The following is a 17,677-nucleotide window of genomic DNA, read 5'->3' as shown; positions in this document are numbered from 1 at the left end:
GAGGGATGATTTTTACTCCTAGCAGGCATTAGTTTTCTGACCGTGTCTGTTCTGCCGGCAGGAAAGCAATCACCACCACGTTGTGGTGAGCCACATTGATGAGAATGCAGGGATTATCATTACGGTAATACATTCCAGACTACTACAGCATTGTTCATGCCTGAATTATCCAACCACTACGCTGAATCACTAAAAGGAGGCTCTGCTTAGTAATCAGGAACCAAAATATTACAAACCGAGATATGACACTAAAGTCCCTTCAGTGAGGATCATCCTAGGAACGATTGGAGAAGTTTTACCTGTACTACTACCTAAATATTAAAGAACGATGTACCGGCCTTCAGAGTTATTAAAGGATATTATATAGTAATGTACACACATTTATATTAAAATTATTTTCTGCAGAAAAGTGATTTAAAAGAATCTGTCAGCACTATACAAGCCCCTAAACCATTTATGGTATATACGCATGTAGCGCTTTCCAAGGGCACATTTACACCTTCATTATTTGGTCAGTATTTCAAATCAGTATTTGTAACCAAAAACCAGGAGAGGGTGAAAAATACTCAAGTGGTGACATGTTTCTATTATACTTTTATACTGATTGTTCCACTTCTGGTTTTGGCTTACAAATACTGAGGTAAAATACTGACATTGCCTAAAACAAATCCAGCAATACCTTTACATGGCTGATCCGTTCCTCCATTATTGAGAAATCAGCTTTTGAATTTATCTTCAAATGAGGCCGAACAGCTGTTTGTAGATATGAAAACCTCTGTCACTCCAGCTCTATTCACTGCCCAACGCTGCCTCCACCTGCTTGACTGACGCTCTTCTGCTTCAAGTCACACAGGAGGTGGCTGCTCTGGGCAAAGAATAGAGCTGATGTGACATCTTTGAAAGAGTTAAATGTGCATTTAGATAGTTTGGGGGTGAAATCATGCTGACAGATTCCTTTTTAGTTGGTGCACAGACATTGATAAAATTACTAGAAAATTCATCAAATATCCAATTGGTAGGGGTTCGACAGCTCTGACCCCTGCTGTTCTCAAGAACAAAGTGGCAATAACTTTAAAAAAAAAAAAAGTTGACACTTCTGTTTGATCTGCTCTGATTTCTTTGGAGGATGCTTGACTAGCTCAGGGTAATAAATAGTCAAGTGGTGCGGTGGCCCTAGGAACAAAACAACTGTAAAAGATCAGTGTATGTCAAAACAATATGGCAATTATCAGAAATGGCAATGATGTGAGCAAACTTTTTTTGCAGACTCTGGTATATGTAGTTTAGGCCAAGGGCTGGTCACGTGTCTTTTTGCACTGTAGCACTTTGCCTCCTTTGTATATGTTCCCCCATTTTTCCCGTTCTGTGTGATTCCTCAATAAAGCATGTTTTGATTTTAATGGATCTTTTGGTCGTAATTTGTGGTCTCCACACCCCCCATGCTATGTACGTATGTATGCAGGCATCGTCCGATGGGACTACAAGTCCCATCCAGCTATGCCTGCTACAGTGATTGACACATTAGCCAATGATGGGACAGTAGTAGTCCCATCATCCGGCTAATGTGTTGAATGTAAAAAAAAAAAAAAACCTCATACACACACAGTATGTGTCCATACTCACCATCTACACCTAATCCCCAAAGCCCTCACTCACCTGAAAAAAATTAAAATAATAAACCACCAATATACTCCTGTGTCCAACGTAATCCAATTAATATGCTTGTCCCACGACGATCTCCTGTGGAGAGCTATCACATTAGCTGATAAGACCGCTCTCCAGTAATACAATGCAGAGGATTATCTCTGTCATTGTATCACTCCGCCATCGACAGGTCATCCGAGTTCACCTGTCACTTATCTTCAATGACACACTGCGAGAGGGTTATGTCCGGTCATTGTGTCATCGGGGGCCTATAGAGCGGTCACATCTCTGATGTGAGAGCTCTATAGTGGAGACCGTTGTGGGACAATCGTTATTAATGGGATTACGTCGGACAGGGAGTATATTGTTGGTTTGTTTATTTTATTTTTTTGCAGGCGATCGATGGCTTCAAATGGATTAGGCGTACAATAAAAATTATGAAAAACTCATGTTTTATTTCATTAAAATACTTTATTCTTATGTGTGTGTTTTTTTATAACCCTTTCTTACTATAAGATTAATAATGGATAGGCGTCTTATTGACACCTCTCCAATATTAACTGGGCTTAATGTTACCTTATAATAGCAAGGTGACATTAACCCCTTATTACCCCATATGCCACCACTACATGGCAGTGGGAAGAGAAGGGCTAAGTGCTGTAATAGGCGCATCCTACAGATGCGCCATTTCTGGGGCGGCTTCGGGCTGGTGTTTATAGCTGGGGGGGGCAATATCCATGACCCCTTCCGTAGGCTATGAATATCAGCCTGCAGCTGTCTGTGTAGCCTTTCTGGCTATAACATATAGGGGGACCCCATGTCATTTTTCTGGGGGTCCCCCTATTTTAATAGCCAGTAAAGGCTATGCAGACAGCTGCGGGTTGATATTCATAGCCTGGGAAGGTCCATGGGTATTACCCCCCTTCCCAGGCTACAAATATTGGCCCCCGGCCGTCTGCTTTCCCTCTCTGGTGCAGAAAATTGAGCGGGAACCCACGCCATTTTTTTTCCCGTTGTTTTTTTTCAAAATTAAACATTGTTCATTAATAAACATTGGCCTTGCTATTATCTATCTATCTATCTAGATATCTATCTATCGATCTTTGTCTACCTGTCTGTGTGTGTAATGGAGTGTGGGTTGGACAAATGTAAAAGAGGAGGTTGGACCAGAAATTACATCACAATTTTTTTTTTTTTGTTAAAAATAACATATCTTTATTTAGCTTACAAAAACGCATACAATCCCCATGAAAAAAACGCATGATATTCCACATCAAAAAGGCGCGGATTTTTACCTGCCTTTTCTGCCAAGTGGTGCAGATTCTGTGCAGAAAATTCTGCAGGCAAATCTGCGGTGTGTGCACATACCCTAAAGACACACTAAGAAGTTGACAAATTTCAAAAAAAAAAATACATTTTTTTTCCTTTTCGCAAAGCTACATCTATAGAAAATATGTACATGTTACATCAGGTTCACCGCACCATCAAATTCTTAGGGCAATACAAGTTAGGATTAGGCGTGATCTTGTGTGATATTGCTTGAAATCCATTAATCATAACAACAGAGCCACTCCGCAGACCAGAGAACTAGCCGAAACCTTCAGAAGTTTCTACCAAACAATGGCTTTTCTCATCGCCAAGTACAACATCCTCTGGGTTGGACTGAATAACCTTTTAAAAAGGACATGCTCTAGAAATAATCTACTTTAATATACCACTTTGTGTTGTGGGTATAAAGGGTATATAGACATTTATATCTTATACATAAGAGTCAATAATAGAATAACATAAGAAATATTTATAATGATAGACATATACTCACGTAGTCATTTTCTGGGTTTCTTGGTAATTTTCTCATTACCGCATCTAGTTCACCAAACTTTTTCATCACCGCTTGTACCTCTGCTGATAACTCTTTGTACTCAGAATACTGGTCATTAAACACGGCTTTATATCGGTCGCGCTCATCATCTGATTTTATTGCCTGGTATTTCCTATTATAAAGAAAGAAAACAGTTTCTTTATAGGAAACCATCAAGGCTTTAATTGTAACTAGTAAGACTAGAGTAAGGTGCTTTAATTTATTGAGGCGCACATCTAAAAAAAAATAAAATAAAACAAATAAATGTGGAGGGGCGCATCTGTGTTTTGTCCGTACACCAGAAAGTGAAATTTTTTGCCAACTAAGAACTGGGGTATATTTCAGCTATGATGTACTATATTTTTCTGGTGTACATTATAGCAAATTTGACGTGATGGGTTAAACGGTTGATGTCTGCGCAAAATAAGGCAAAGTCGCAAAAAGTCTCACAAGTATCATCTACAACTTTTTAATGTCAAAAAAAAAGAGCCATAGAGGGAATGATAAATTTCCTCCAGTCTTTTCGTTTTTGGGGTTTGTGACGGTTTTTCATAATGCATTATGCTCTTGGTATGTTGTTTTGTCTTCACAGTTATCCTCAAAGATAAGAGACTTTAAAACTCTTTGTTACAAAACAAAAAGAAATACCACTAAAACAAACAAAAAAAACACTTTAAAGGTTTGAGGGGTTTAAAAACGCCAAAACGTGTGTGTAAAGGAAGCCTTACTGAAAAGTAGAGATAAACGTCACAAAATCCTTTCCGTATACCAAGGTCCACGACCACTACTTACGCCACATAGTCCGGCATGACAATGGGCTTCGGAATATGCCCTGCTGGAATGTACCCGCTTACAAGTTCAGGTCTCATTTCGGGAGGCTGTTTAGCTCTTTGCTTTGCTGGGACATCAGTAGCTAGATGGTCATTACCAGCAGAAGCGTCACGCTAAAACAAAGCAAAAGCATGAAAGGAAAGGCTGGTGATCACTATAGTCACAAAACATATCTGCAGGCTAATAGCATTTTTTGACATGACAGATCACATTTAAAGTTTTTCCATCATTTTTATAGAAATCTTTAATGGGGTTTTTTTTTTCTTAAATCCATGAAGAAGTGAATAACACTCTTGCATATTTTTAGTGGAAACCGCTTACTTTTGCAAATTGCCTCTTCAGAGAGAAAGAGGACTTGAACTCTATAGTGCCACCTATTGGTAGTAGCGATCCTACAAGTCACAATCAACCCTTTAACAAGTCTTGTAATATGACTTAGGATAAAAGCCAAATCAGAATCTCAATTTGCAGACATGGCGAATAAGCCTCCTTACCTTCACAAGCCCGAGCTGGCATGTCACTCTCCACAAGGAGAAACCTTACCCCTTAGACCTCAGTCCAGAGCCTCTCACCTAGCCAAATCAGTTCTCATACTTTGCACTGATGAGAGCCAATAGCTCGAAACACCGTGTCTGCAAACCGAGTTTCTGATTTGGCTTTTATCCCAAGTCATATTGCAAGACTTGTTAAAGGGTTGATTGCTACTTGTAGGATCGCTACTACCAACAGGTGGCGCTATAGAGTTCAAGTCCTTCGTCTCTGAAGAGGCAATTTGCATATTAAATTTCCCAGAGGAGCATTGCACGGCGAATAAGCCTCCTTACCTTGACAAGCCCGAGCTGGCATGTCACTCTCCACAAGGAGAAACCTTACCCCTTAGACGGCTTACATTTGATAACTAATCTGAGAACAGCATAATGTAGAGATAGAGACTTTGGTTCTTGCAATGTGTAACCTACTGGGCTGCTTACTGTAGTAGCTTAGACAAAATCAGGAAATTATCACTAAAGGACTAGTGAACCTGCTGTTGCTTAGTCCTCCATATTCATAAGCTCTGTATAACCCCAACCACACCACTGATTGGTAGCTTTCTGCCTATGCACAGTGTACACATAGAGCTGATCAGCAGTGGTGCGGGCGGGATTATACCACATTTCAACAGTGTGAACCACAGCAATGTCTGCACAGTTTATGGTGGATATTACCACTGTGCAGATTCCATTGCAAACACATCGTGTGAACTTACTCAAAGGGTACGTACCCACAGGGCACAAATTCTGCATTTTACAGTACGAGTGATTTGTACATAAGTGTTTTGGAAATCTTGAGCACACGCTGCAGAGAATATCTGTAGCTTAAATTGACTTATGCAGATTAGGAATCCACAGAACTATGGAGATTTGCCATTCAGTGCTCTGAAGAAGTTATGCAATAATCAGTAAATGCTGCAATACTAAATATAATGGTTAACAAATGGATAGAAAACACCACAAGTAATGATGATTGACCCAAATCCAAAAGGCAATAAACTGTGCCCAAGGTCGAAAATAAGCAAGGATTAGGCACACTTATGTCAGAGGTGGTAGTTTAATACGAAGCACTTGTTCTACAACTATATAACTACTTTCCTGAAGCAGCCACAAGAGGGAACAGCGGAGCTCCATGCTACATTGTAACAACTCAAAACTGACTGTATTTTCTTGAATTTGCAATTTTCCTAAAAACCCAGACACACAGGGATCCATGAAATTGAGATCTATAGCACTGTTTCCACAATGAAAAGTGACATTAGTTGCCCCATTGCCTTCCTGTTTCATGGAGAAACAAAAATATCACCAGCACTATTACTCATAAAAAATATAAAGCATGTCTTTAAGGTTAAGCAATTTCTTTAAAAAAAAAAAAAAAAATACATTTGGTATGTTTAAGTCAGAGAAAGAGATTTACTAGAGAGAATTCTATGTCCATTCTAGATAGGAACACTACATTTGTGCTCAGTTTAAAGGGAACCTGTCAGCAGGATTGTGCACAGTAACCTACAGACAGTGTCAGGTTGGCACCGTTATAAGGATTAAAATGATACCTTGGTTGATGAAATCAGTCTTGTGGTTGTTGTTTAAAGGGAATATGTCACCCCATTTTAGCGCTATAAGCTGCGACCACCGCCATCAGGGGCTTATCTACAGCATTCTGTAATGCTGGAGATAAGCCCCGCCGATGAAACCTGAAAGATAAGAAAAACCACGTTAGATTATACTCACCGGGGGGCGCGGTTGGGTGCGGTGGGTGTCGCGGTCCGGCGCCTCCATCTTTCAGGTTACATCAGGGGCTTATCTACAGCATTACAGAATGTTGTAGATAAGCCCCTGATGGCGGTGCCGGCAGCTGATAGGGCTAAAATGGGGTGACAGATCCCCTTTAATCTTTATTTTCACTTTTCAGTTAATGATATGCTCGTGCTCCGGGATGGCCTGTTGGTGCTCTGATTGATATGCTCGTGCTTTGGGATGGGCCTCTCAGAGCACCAACAGGCTAACCCAGAGCACGAGCATATCATTAATATCATTAACTCAAAACTGATATTAAAGATTAAACAACAACCACAAGATGAATTTTATGAACCCAGGCACCATTTTAATCAGTATAACGGCACCAACCTGACACTGTCTGTAGGTTACTGTGCACAATCCTGCTGACAGGTCCCCTTTAATTACACATTAGTTAGTAGTCTGCCTAATGATTGGACAACAGTAACTTTTCAACCAACTCTCCCATACACAGCATCACTCAACTCTACACGCAGCACAAAATGATTGGCAATTGAAACTGAAGAGTTTGTAGGCCCCCCATATAAATTAGATAGTCAGCTCATGCTGCCGAAATCATCACTTTTGGCCGAAATCTATCCAATCTGTATGGGGGTCTTAGTGCTCGTTCACACAAGATTTTTCCATGTACGAGAATAATGGACCGATTTCTTGGATCACACTTTGATCCCAGTTGGCCAGAGCGTGGACCAAGTTTCATCAGTTTTTCTTGGACATGGAGAAAAAAAAATTAAAAAAAAATCTGAACCTTTTCCATTCTGACAGTCCTCGAAAATCGAACCACACTCGGATGTCCAAGTGCAGTCCAATTTTTTCACAGAACCATAGACTTGTATTGCTGATTTTAATCCGACCCTTAGATCAAAATATGACATTTCTCAGAGGACCGCATGGTTCACGAAAAATCGCAGACATGTCTCTGTACGTGAAAATCAGAAATTTGAACGAGCCCTTAAGGTCTTTGTTTCCTAAACACAATCCAGGCATGTTTTAACAAGTCGTGGTCTGACAACGTTCTACTGATCCGAACTAATGGCTCCAAAGATTCCTATAAACTGTTATTTCATTTCATAAAACTCACTCAAAGCCATGCCCTGACATGAAAATGGGCCACAAAGGTCTTGAAAAATACAGCTCAGTTTGGCATTTATTAATCTCATGCCAACAGGCATAGATTTTATGTCCCTGTGTAAGGAGATAACAAGCAGACTTTTAGTACACATGTTGTGTATGCACAAATCATGTAACTCATTTCCTCTAACCCTAATCTAACACTGTACTAAACCAAACAGTATATCTAATATATAAAGCTCAATGTGGGTGTGTATGTATGTATGTATGTATGTATGTATGTATGTATGTATGTATGTATGTCCGGGATTGGCATCCGCACCGTCGCAGTTACAGCCACAAAATTTTGCACAGTCACACGTCTGGACCCCGAGAGCATCATAGGCTATGTTGTGAGGCAAAATTTTAACCCCGTGCGCTCCAATTCACCAAACAATTTTACCCCTATCTACATAATGGGGCAAAAGTGTAGGTATGTATTGGCATCTGCACCGTCATAGCTACAGCCACAAAATTTTGCACAGTCACACGTCTGGACCCCGAGAGCGTCATAGGCTATGTTGTGAGGCGAAATTTTAACCCCACGCATTCCAATTCACCATACAATTTTGCCCCTATCTACATAATGGGGAAAAAGTGAAAGGAAAAGTGTTGGAGGCAAATTGACAACTGCATATGTGAACAAGGGGGACTGAAAGAATGAGAGCGATGGCGCCAAAGAGTATATACCGTACAGTTGCTAAGGTAAGGCCCTGACATGGGATACTCATCACCCATGGGGATATGAACACACACACAAAATGCGCCACACACTACCACGTGCTTCAACACATATACCACCCTCAGCACACATTTCACCACACATACACCAACCTCGCCACATAAAAGCCGAAACACAAAAGTCGCCACTCAAAACTCGCCACGCTGTCCCAGAGCTGTTTAAAAGATGAAAAATGAGCTGTGATTGGTTGCTATCAGCAACAGTTTTCTTTGTAGACAGTTGTGGTAACTGAGGCCTATTGTTCTTAATGTTTCTATGGTGTGATCGTCCTGTAAAGCTGGAAATAACACAATTTATTACCGTGCCAACACAGACCACCCTCTGACACAGACTGCAGGGGGAGCCCAGTATCACACAAGATAGGATTAGACACACGGCTCAGCAGTCAGTATCACACAGGATAGGATTAAATACACAGCTCAGCAGTCAGTATCACACAGGAGAGGATTAGATACACAGCGCAGAAGTCAGTATCACACAGGATAGGAATAGATACACGGCTCAGCAGACAGTATCACACAGAATAGGATTAGATACACGACTCAGCAGTCAGTATCACACAGGATAGGAATAGATACACGGCTCAGCAGACAGTATCACACAGAATAGGATTAGACACACGGCTCAGCAGTCAGTATCACACAGGATAGGATTAGACACACGGCTCAGCAGTCAGTATCACACAGGATAGGATTAGATACACAGCGCAGAAGTCAGTATCACACAGGATAGGAATAGATACACGGCTTAGCAGACAGTATCACACAGAATAGGATTAGATACACGACTCAGCAGTCAGTATCACACAGGATAGGATTAGATGCACGGTTTTTATGTGCAATATAATCATTATAATTTGTTATAACTAACCACAGTTGGTTACTATGCCCAGGCAACGCCGGGCTCTTCAGCTAGTATTATATATAAGTATTTGATGAAATAGAAAAACAGAACTTACTATTTGATACAGAAATCTTTGTTTGCAATTACAGAGGCCAGACGTTACCTGTAGTTCTTGACCCAGTTTGTACACACTGCAACAGGGATTTTGGCCCACTCCTCCATACAGATCTTCCCCAGATCTTTGAGGTTTTGAGGCTGTCGCTGGGCAACACTGAGTTTCCGCTCCCTCCAAAGATTTTCTATTGGGTTCAGGTCTGGAGACTGGCTAGGCCATTCTAGGACCCTGAAATGCATCTTACAGAATCAATCCTTAGTTGCCCTGGCTGTGTGTTTTAGACCATTGTCATGCTGGCCCAGCTTCAATGCTCTTACTGAGGGAAGGAGGTTGTGTGCCAAAATATCGCAATACTTAACCCCGTTCATCCTGCCTTCAATACGGTGCAGTCGTCGTGTCCTCTTTGCAGAAAAGCAGCCCCAAAGTATGATGTTTCCCCATCATGCTTGATGGTTGAGTCTGTGTTCTTGGGCTTGTACTCCTACTTTTTTTTTTTTTTTTTGGGAATGGCAGCTTTGCACCTTTTACTTTTCCTTTTCCAATATTTTAACAAGGGTATGGCAGTAAACATAACAACAAACGTAAATTTGCAAAGCAGCAACAATTTGACCCAAGTAAAGCAAGGGACGCAGCCCTTGAAAAAATAGCATTGTAAACAACAAACTATGGTATACAAAGTAGAAGCAAACAGTGCTATGATAGAACATGACTTTGACCTTAACATTATAAAGACCAATATAAGATAATACAGAGGCCAAGAATAATTAAATATTAAGGCTAATCAGGTAAGTGATGGAGGGAAAGATTGATCCCATTTGTGCCACTTTCTGTAGAATTGGCCGAAACTATTGTTGGACAGAGCGAACTTAAGTTTGAGGTCTCTGTGTTGTGTAATTAGTTTGACAATGAAGTCAACATCAGGTAAAGTATGACTTTTCCAGTGAAAGGCGATAGCATTTTTGGCGACCATGCAAATATGTATAACAATTCGTTGAAGAGAATTATCTAAGGCAGAGGTATTTAGAGAGAGCAGGGCCAATTGCGGTGTGAAGGTAAATGGTGAACCAGAGAGTTTGGTAATTATAGAGGAAATTCCTGACCAAAAGGTAACAGTAGGGCAGCTCCAGAAAATGTGTAATAGATCCCCCTTACAGCCGCATTTTCTCCAACAAAGTGGGGAGTTGGAGACATCTATGTGAGCTAGTCTAGATGGTGTATAGTACCATCTGGTGTATACCTTGAAGTGTGATTCCAGGAGAGGCATAGATATCGTAGACCGGTTGGATAATGAAAATGTTTCCTCCCATTCATCTGCAGAGGTAGTGAGGTTGAGAGATTTCTCCCAAGCGAGCATATGGGCGCTTTTTGTAAGAGACAAGTCTTTGTTGAAACAATCATAAATAAATTTATGTCCCCAGAAGATTTGGTGATGCAGGTTAACCAAAATTTTTAGAGACGCCTCTGTAAATCTAGGTTTATTACTTAAGAATAATTTGATATGTTCCCTTAGTAACAAATATTCATGGAAGAAAGAAGAAGGCACTTTGAAGTTATTCTTTATTAAACTGAAACTCAAGTAGTTGGGGCCATTGAAGATGTCACCTATTGTATTTATTTTGAAGTCAGCCCAGTGAGGGGGTGTAGTTTTTCCCAAGAATGTATAGACATGGGTTAAAGGTAGTCTATACAGCGTGGATATTTTTTGGCTACGGCCATCTAATCTAGAGATTTTACACCAGGCCAAGGAAATTGCCTGAAATATCGGGTGAGTGTGGTTATTTGTAGTCAGATTAGAAATGGCTTTGAAAACCAGAGATTTGAGATGATTACCTTTGTTAATGTCTACCTCCAGGTCATGCCATGTGGCAACACTCGTGTCTGATAACCAATGTATACTCTGTTTAATTAACAAAGTATAATAATGAGCGGAGATATTCGGAAGACTAAATCCACCATGAAGTTTCTTTTTGAATAATGTTCTGGTGTCAGTTCTTGGTTTTTTGTGGTTCCAAATAATATTGTTTATTCGCGACTGAATGGCCGTTAGGCATGCCGTGGTGATAGGAAGTGGTATGCATCTGAGAATATACAGAATTTTAGGTAATGTAAACAATTTCACCGCTAGGTTCCTCCCCCACCAGGTCAGGTCTCTATCTCTGAAGGTATTGCTGTCCTTCTGAATCGAGTCCGACAACTTTTTCATGTTTGAAATAAGTTTTGTTTAAATCTTTATTGATTATAATACCTAGATACGGTAGTTCCTTCCTGCACCAATTAAATGAAAAAAGATTTTAGGCGAGTAGTTTCTTCGGGATTGACATGGATAGGTAGTATGTTGGATTTTGAGTTATTGGTTTTAAAATTGGAAAGGGTTGAAAAGGTTTCTAGTTCCTTGAGGGTTTCCATAGTTGATGATACAGGGTTTGTAAGGGTCAGGATTATGTCGTCCGCAAACAGGCTGAGTTTATGTTGGCGGTTGTTGGTAGAGAGGCCAGTTATTTTTGAGTTTTGTCTTATGGACTCCACTAATGGTTCTAACGCTAAGTTGAATAATAGTGGTGAGAGGGGGCATCCTTGTCTTGTGCCGTTATTGATAGCGAATGTATCTGAGATGTGATTATTGCAGTTAACTTTAGCTGTGGGGTTTTTGTATAGTGCCATGAATGTTTTAAGGAGATTGTTGTTGAACCCAAATTTAATTAAGGTATGTTTCAGGAAACACCAGTCGATGCGGTCGAATGCCTTCTCGGCGTCAAGTGATATGAAAACTGTTGGGGACCTGGTGGAGTTAGTAAGTTTGATGGAGTCCAGTATTCTCCTTGTAGCATCTGCTGGTTGCCTGCCTTTTACGAAACCCATTTGGTCGTTCGCCACCAAATTGGGAAGTATATAACTCAACCTGTTTGCTAGGATTTTTGAAAATAATTTTGTGTCTGTATTGAGCAAGGAAATTGGTCTGTAGTTACTTGGAGATAGGGGGTCACCAGATTGTTTGGGAATTAGGGTAATGGAGGCCTCCAGCATCTCAGGCGGAAAGGAACCTATTGCGGAGGCATGGTTGAAGAGTTTCGTTAACTGTGGGGAAAGGGATTTACTGAAGATTTTGTAGTATGTATTATTATAGCCGTCCGGCCCAGGTGACTTATGAAGATCGAGGTGTTTAATCGTGTCTTCGACTTCCTGGGTAGTGAATGGAGCAGACAAAGATTCTATATCGTCGTTGGTTAAAGATGGTAGTTTAATGTTTTTCAGGTATGATTTGATGTCCTGTTCTTTTGGGGGTGGTGATAGGGGGTCCGTGTTCAAATTATAAAGTTTGCTATAATATTTGGAAAACTCATTAACTATATCCTGGGGATGGTGAAGAATTTTATCGCCTTCCATGGATGAAATTTTACTAATTCTGTTGTGGATCCTTAGTCTTTTAATTTTATTTGCCATATACCGTGTGGGTTTGTTTAAAGCGGAATAGAATTTATACTTCGAGGAATTAAGGGCTGCTTCATAGGGTGAATAAAGTAAATTGCGTAGGTCTTGTCTTAATTTTGCCAATTCTGCCTGTTTATTAGAGGGACATGAGGGGTGGTCTAATATGTATTTCTCCTGTTCACGTATGGACTTGTGAAGTTTATCCAATTTTTCCCTATTTTCTCTTTTGATCTTGGAGGAAATATTGATTAAAATACCCCTGATGACGGCCTTATGGGCGCACCAGTTGTTAGATGGATTGGTAGCCTCCGGGGTATTTTCAAGGAAAAAATCGTCTATGGCTTTTTGGATTGTTGCTTTATGGATGGGATCGTGTATGATGTTAGAGTTACATTTCCACATTCTGGTGTTTCTTAATGGCGGCCCAAAGAGGAATTCGCCAATGACTGGGGAGTGATCGGATATAGTCCTATCTCCAATACTGACCTTTTTAAATTTTATAAGGGAAAAGATGTCGGATAAGATTAAATCAATCCTGGAGGCCGATTGGTGGACTGATGAAAAATGTGTGTATTCTCTAGAGGATGAATTTAGACATCGAAATGTGTCGTAAAGTTCATTCTTATCCAGCCACCAATTCAGATCGTTCGAGGCCGGTCGGGATTCTGAAGTGGAATCAATAGTCCTATCTGGAGTGGTGTTAAAGTCGCCCAGAAGTATGAGAGTCCCTTTTCTCACCTCGGTTACCTTTTTCATCACTTTCGTCAAGAATCTGGCCTGGTGTCTATTCGGTGCATATATGTTAACCAAAGTGCTAGTTTGTCCGTTAATAATGCAGATTAAGATGTGATACCTGCCTTTAGCATCACCAAAATCTTCAATTACCTCAAATGGAACCGTATTTTTGACTAGGGTAACCACTCCAGCTCGTTTGCTAGAATTGCAGGCCTCAAAAATATGGGGGAAGCTGCGATGTTGAAAGTAGGGGTGGTTTCCTGTCAAAAATTTAGTCTCCTGAATACAGGCGATGTCCGCTTGTGATTTGATTAATTCTCTCCACAAAGCGTGCCTCTTTTGGGGGCTATTTACTCCTCTCACGTTGTAGGACACAATTTTAAAAGTCATTTTAACCGTTAGATAACTGGAACCTGTAAAGGAAATTTGACCTGGATAACAAGATAAGATCTAGAGAACTTACAAGTCTTGAACCTAAAAAGCAAAAATTGCACTGAATATTGTAATTAACAGTAATAAGTATACGAACTACGAGTGTTACAGGGGCAATGACGGGTTTTTGATTGAAGAATCCAATGAGAGAACTCTGGATCCTGTAAAATTAGAACCTAAAATATAGAATATAAAGAATAGACAACAACAAATATGTCAACTGTAAAATAGACACAAGTAGGTCCGTAGAGCTACCTGAAAAGTAAGAGGGGGTTAGTGAAAGTGAACGGGAAAAAGGGAAAATCCTAGGTTGCAGAGAAGCGGAGGCTTCTATTAATTAGAAGACATTTTTCCAGCGGATGCCTGGTCAGTCTCTGTCAAGTGACCTAACAAAGTCCATTCCATCTTCGACGGTATAGACTGGTATATTCCTGCCCCGATGTGAGATCAGCAGTCGTAGAGGAAATCCCCATTTGTAGTCGACTCTCTTGTCGCGGAGGGCCGTAGTCACTGGTCTGAACTATCTTCGGCCTTCCAAAGTCTCTTTGGAGAAGTCGGGGAATACTTTTAGAGCTCCGTGTGGTTCCGGAAAAGTTTTTCTATCTTTTAAGTATTTAAGGATCCGTTCCTTAGTTTTGAAAAAATGCACTTTAAGAATGGTATCTCTGGGCAATTCCGCCGGGATCTTGTTGGGTTTGGGTAGACGGTGAATTCTATCTATCGTCAGGTCCAAGTCAGACAGGTCTGGCAGGGCTGATTTAAAGATAGCTTTGAGGTGCTCCGAGAGTTGTTCTTGAGGTACATCTTCCGGGATACCTCTGACCTTCAAATTATTTCGCCTGCTCCGGTCCTCAAGATCCGCCATCTTAGTACGCAGGTGCTTCATCTCTGAGGTGAGTCTGTCCACTTCTTCAAAGGAAATAGTTGACCTGTGCTCGAGTCTATTGATCCTCTCCTCATGTTTTGTCAGTTGTCTGTCTATACTGTCGATTTTCTCGCAGTATTTTTGGAAGTAGGACTCCATGTCTGATCTCACTTCCCTACGATGGGATTCAAATCTCTCATCCAACATGCGAGAGAATTTTTTTATTAGGTCATCATGGCCCGATTGACCTGAGCTGGCTGAATGTAGAGGAGGGAGTAGATTTGGTGGACCTTTATCTTTGTGGGACTCAGAGTCTTCGTATTTTCCTTTGCTTTTTAATGGAGATGGGTTTGGGGATGAATCGCTAGATTCCGTTTTGTCTTCGTAATTGTTCCCAGAAAAGGTAAATTTTTCATTATAGGCTCCTGGGTTTGTTCTCTTTAAATTTACAGAGGAATCCATTTTGGTAGCGGATGATTTATCGCCTGCAGAATTGTTGTTGAGTCCATAGTCCAATAAGCGAGGCTTATCCCTCTGCGGAGATCTGGACCTACGCCTGGGAGAGGCGATGAGACTAGGTCTGTTTCTTTCTTGATCTCTGCGGCCCTGTGGTCTGTCAAATTGTGACCCCAGTTGAGTTTTGATTGGGGTAGAAGGGACATTTTTCCCCTTAAATTTTTGGTTGCTCATGATCGTGATTGAGAGTGAGAAGGACGGGCAAATTTAACTCTATGTGCCCAAGATTGCCGGCAGCACTATAATCAGTCACAAAAATGGGGGCAAAGATCAAGGCCACTAAGTCAAGGGATCCTTTATTATGTGTGCAAATTAGGGCAGGGAATAGAAAATTTTATTGTTAAAGCTATTTCCACTTGAGTCTCGCTGTTATCAGCCACTTCCTGATGCACTGAGAAATCGGCCGGAACTACTTCCCATAGACATCAATTGCAAATATTAAAAGTCTCAGTTGCGGGTAAAACCAGCGGGTCCAATTAGTAGTGGGGATGGGGGAGGCACATACAATAATTATCAGTCCAGTGGGGCCCCCCTAAATCGGCTCTATATCCCTTTTTGGAGGAACTACTTTTTTGGGCCTCCAGTGAACGCCAGGGTGAAGCCGGGGACTAAATTTAAAGGCCGCGAATAACGCTGTTGTGCCCCCACTAAATGGCCTCAAAGAGCGGTGCTAATCCTGCGGTTTAGTCCCAGGGGTCCCCTGCTACGTTTGGAGACCTGCACTAATCAGATAGCAGGTCTCCAAGTATGTTTTAATGGCGCTTCAGCGGTGCTATTACCTTGCAGGCAGGGTTGTAGAGGTCCAGGTCCTGCTTCAATGAAGGAACTTGGGGGATCTTATTGAGTTTTGAAATCTCCGGGGGGTCCCTTCAGACACCGATGGAGGGGAGAATGCGGCGTTTCATGCTATATATTGAGTTGAGCGCGATGGCGCTGTGCCTCTATTCTCTGGTGTCAGCCAGGGATGCCACAACTGCAGCAAAATGTCCGGGGGTCTATGTTGTAGGATTTTTGTGGGGTCCTTGGTTATAGGGAGCGATTGTGGGCAGAAGATAAGCCCAGGTACAGGGTTCTTAAGCTTCCCTGAGTCAGTAGGTCCCGCAGGCTCCGGTTGGCGATATTAGTCCTCAGCCCCAAGCACAAAAAGAAAAATAAATAAATAAATAAGTTCTTTGGAAAATATAGGATGGTGGTATTCTTGGTGCAGTGGGGGGGTCCGTTAAGGAAGGTTTGCGGGCAGGATGCCTCCAGAAAAATGCGTTTTTGTCGCTTTTTAGGGATTTTCCCTGGAGCTCCCTCTTCAAGTGTGCTTCCTCATAGACACCGAAGCCACCGTACTCCTCCTTCTTCCCCCAAAACACAGTGAGTGAAGTTGATAGCAAAAGTTCTATTTTGGTCTCATCTGACCACATGGCCTTCTCCCATGCCTCCACTGGATCACCCAGGTGGTCACTGGCAAACTTCAAGCACGCCTGGAGATGTGCTAGCGTGAGCAGAAGGGACCATGCATGCCCAGCAGAATTTTAATCCATGACAGTATAGTGTGTTACAGTAATGTTAGACACTGTGGTCTCAGTTTTCTTTTGGTCATTGACCAGGTTCTCCCATGTAGTTCTGGACTGATTCCTGGCCTTTATCAGAATCATCTTTACCCCACGAGGCGAGATCGTGACCACAGACCATTTCTCTGTTCTCATCCTTTTTGGCTGTTCTGGTCACTTTTGCATTTTCTTATTGCTCTCACCCCTTGAGGTACTGTACAGTAGCATGCGGCGGTGTCTACAACCCACAGAAGTTGCTCAGGTAGTGCAGCTTATCCAGGATGGCACATTAATGCAAGCTGTTGTAAGAAGAGTAGCTGTGTCTGTCAGCACAGTATCCAGAGCATGGAGTAGATACCAGGAGATGTATAGGGAGAGTATAACCCACTGAATGGGAGACAAGAAGCAGAAGCCATCAGGCTAACAGGGTGGGTGCTGTGTCCCCCAATGAGAGTATCGGAGAAAAGGATTTTACAGTGCGTTACCACAAAAATCCCTGTTTCTCCTTTGCCTCATTTGGGGACACAGACCATGGGACGTCCCAAAGCAGTCCATGGGTGGGCAACAATATAACAGATAAAGCCCATGTAGTGGCTGAGTAAAGGTGCCCTACCGCCTGTTGCAGAATAATCTGCCGAGGACCGTACTGTGGAAGTCTGAGTATGAGTAGTGCTTCAAGTATGTGA

At 41.6% G+C, this 17,677-nt stretch overlaps 1 protein-coding gene across 2 annotated transcripts in view; it reads right to left on the bottom strand.

Annotated features, from left to right (window-relative positions):
• Window positions 1-17,677, bottom strand: part of MARVELD2 (MARVEL domain containing 2) — a 75,337-nt gene that overhangs the window by 15,496 nt on the left and 42,164 nt on the right. For both annotated transcript variants that reach the window (XM_073584025.1, XM_073584026.1), the window contains exons 4-5: window positions 4,298-4,449; window positions 3,467-3,638 (exon numbers count right to left, since the gene is read on the bottom strand). In XM_073584025.1, the coding sequence (XP_073440126.1) occupies window positions 3,467-3,638; window positions 4,298-4,449 (324 nt within the window). The remainder of the gene's footprint in view (window positions 1-3,466; window positions 3,639-4,297; window positions 4,450-17,677) is intronic.

The sequence above is a fragment of the Dendrobates tinctorius genome, unplaced genomic scaffold, assembly GCF_039654945.1.
Source record: "Dendrobates tinctorius isolate UK_male_01 unplaced genomic scaffold, ASM3965494v1 ptg000083l, whole genome shotgun sequence".
Classification (NCBI taxonomy): Eukaryota; Metazoa; Chordata; class Amphibia; order Anura; family Dendrobatidae; genus Dendrobates; species Dendrobates tinctorius.
Note: the sequence above shows the minus strand (reverse complement) of the source record. Positions and strands in the feature narration are given on the sequence as shown.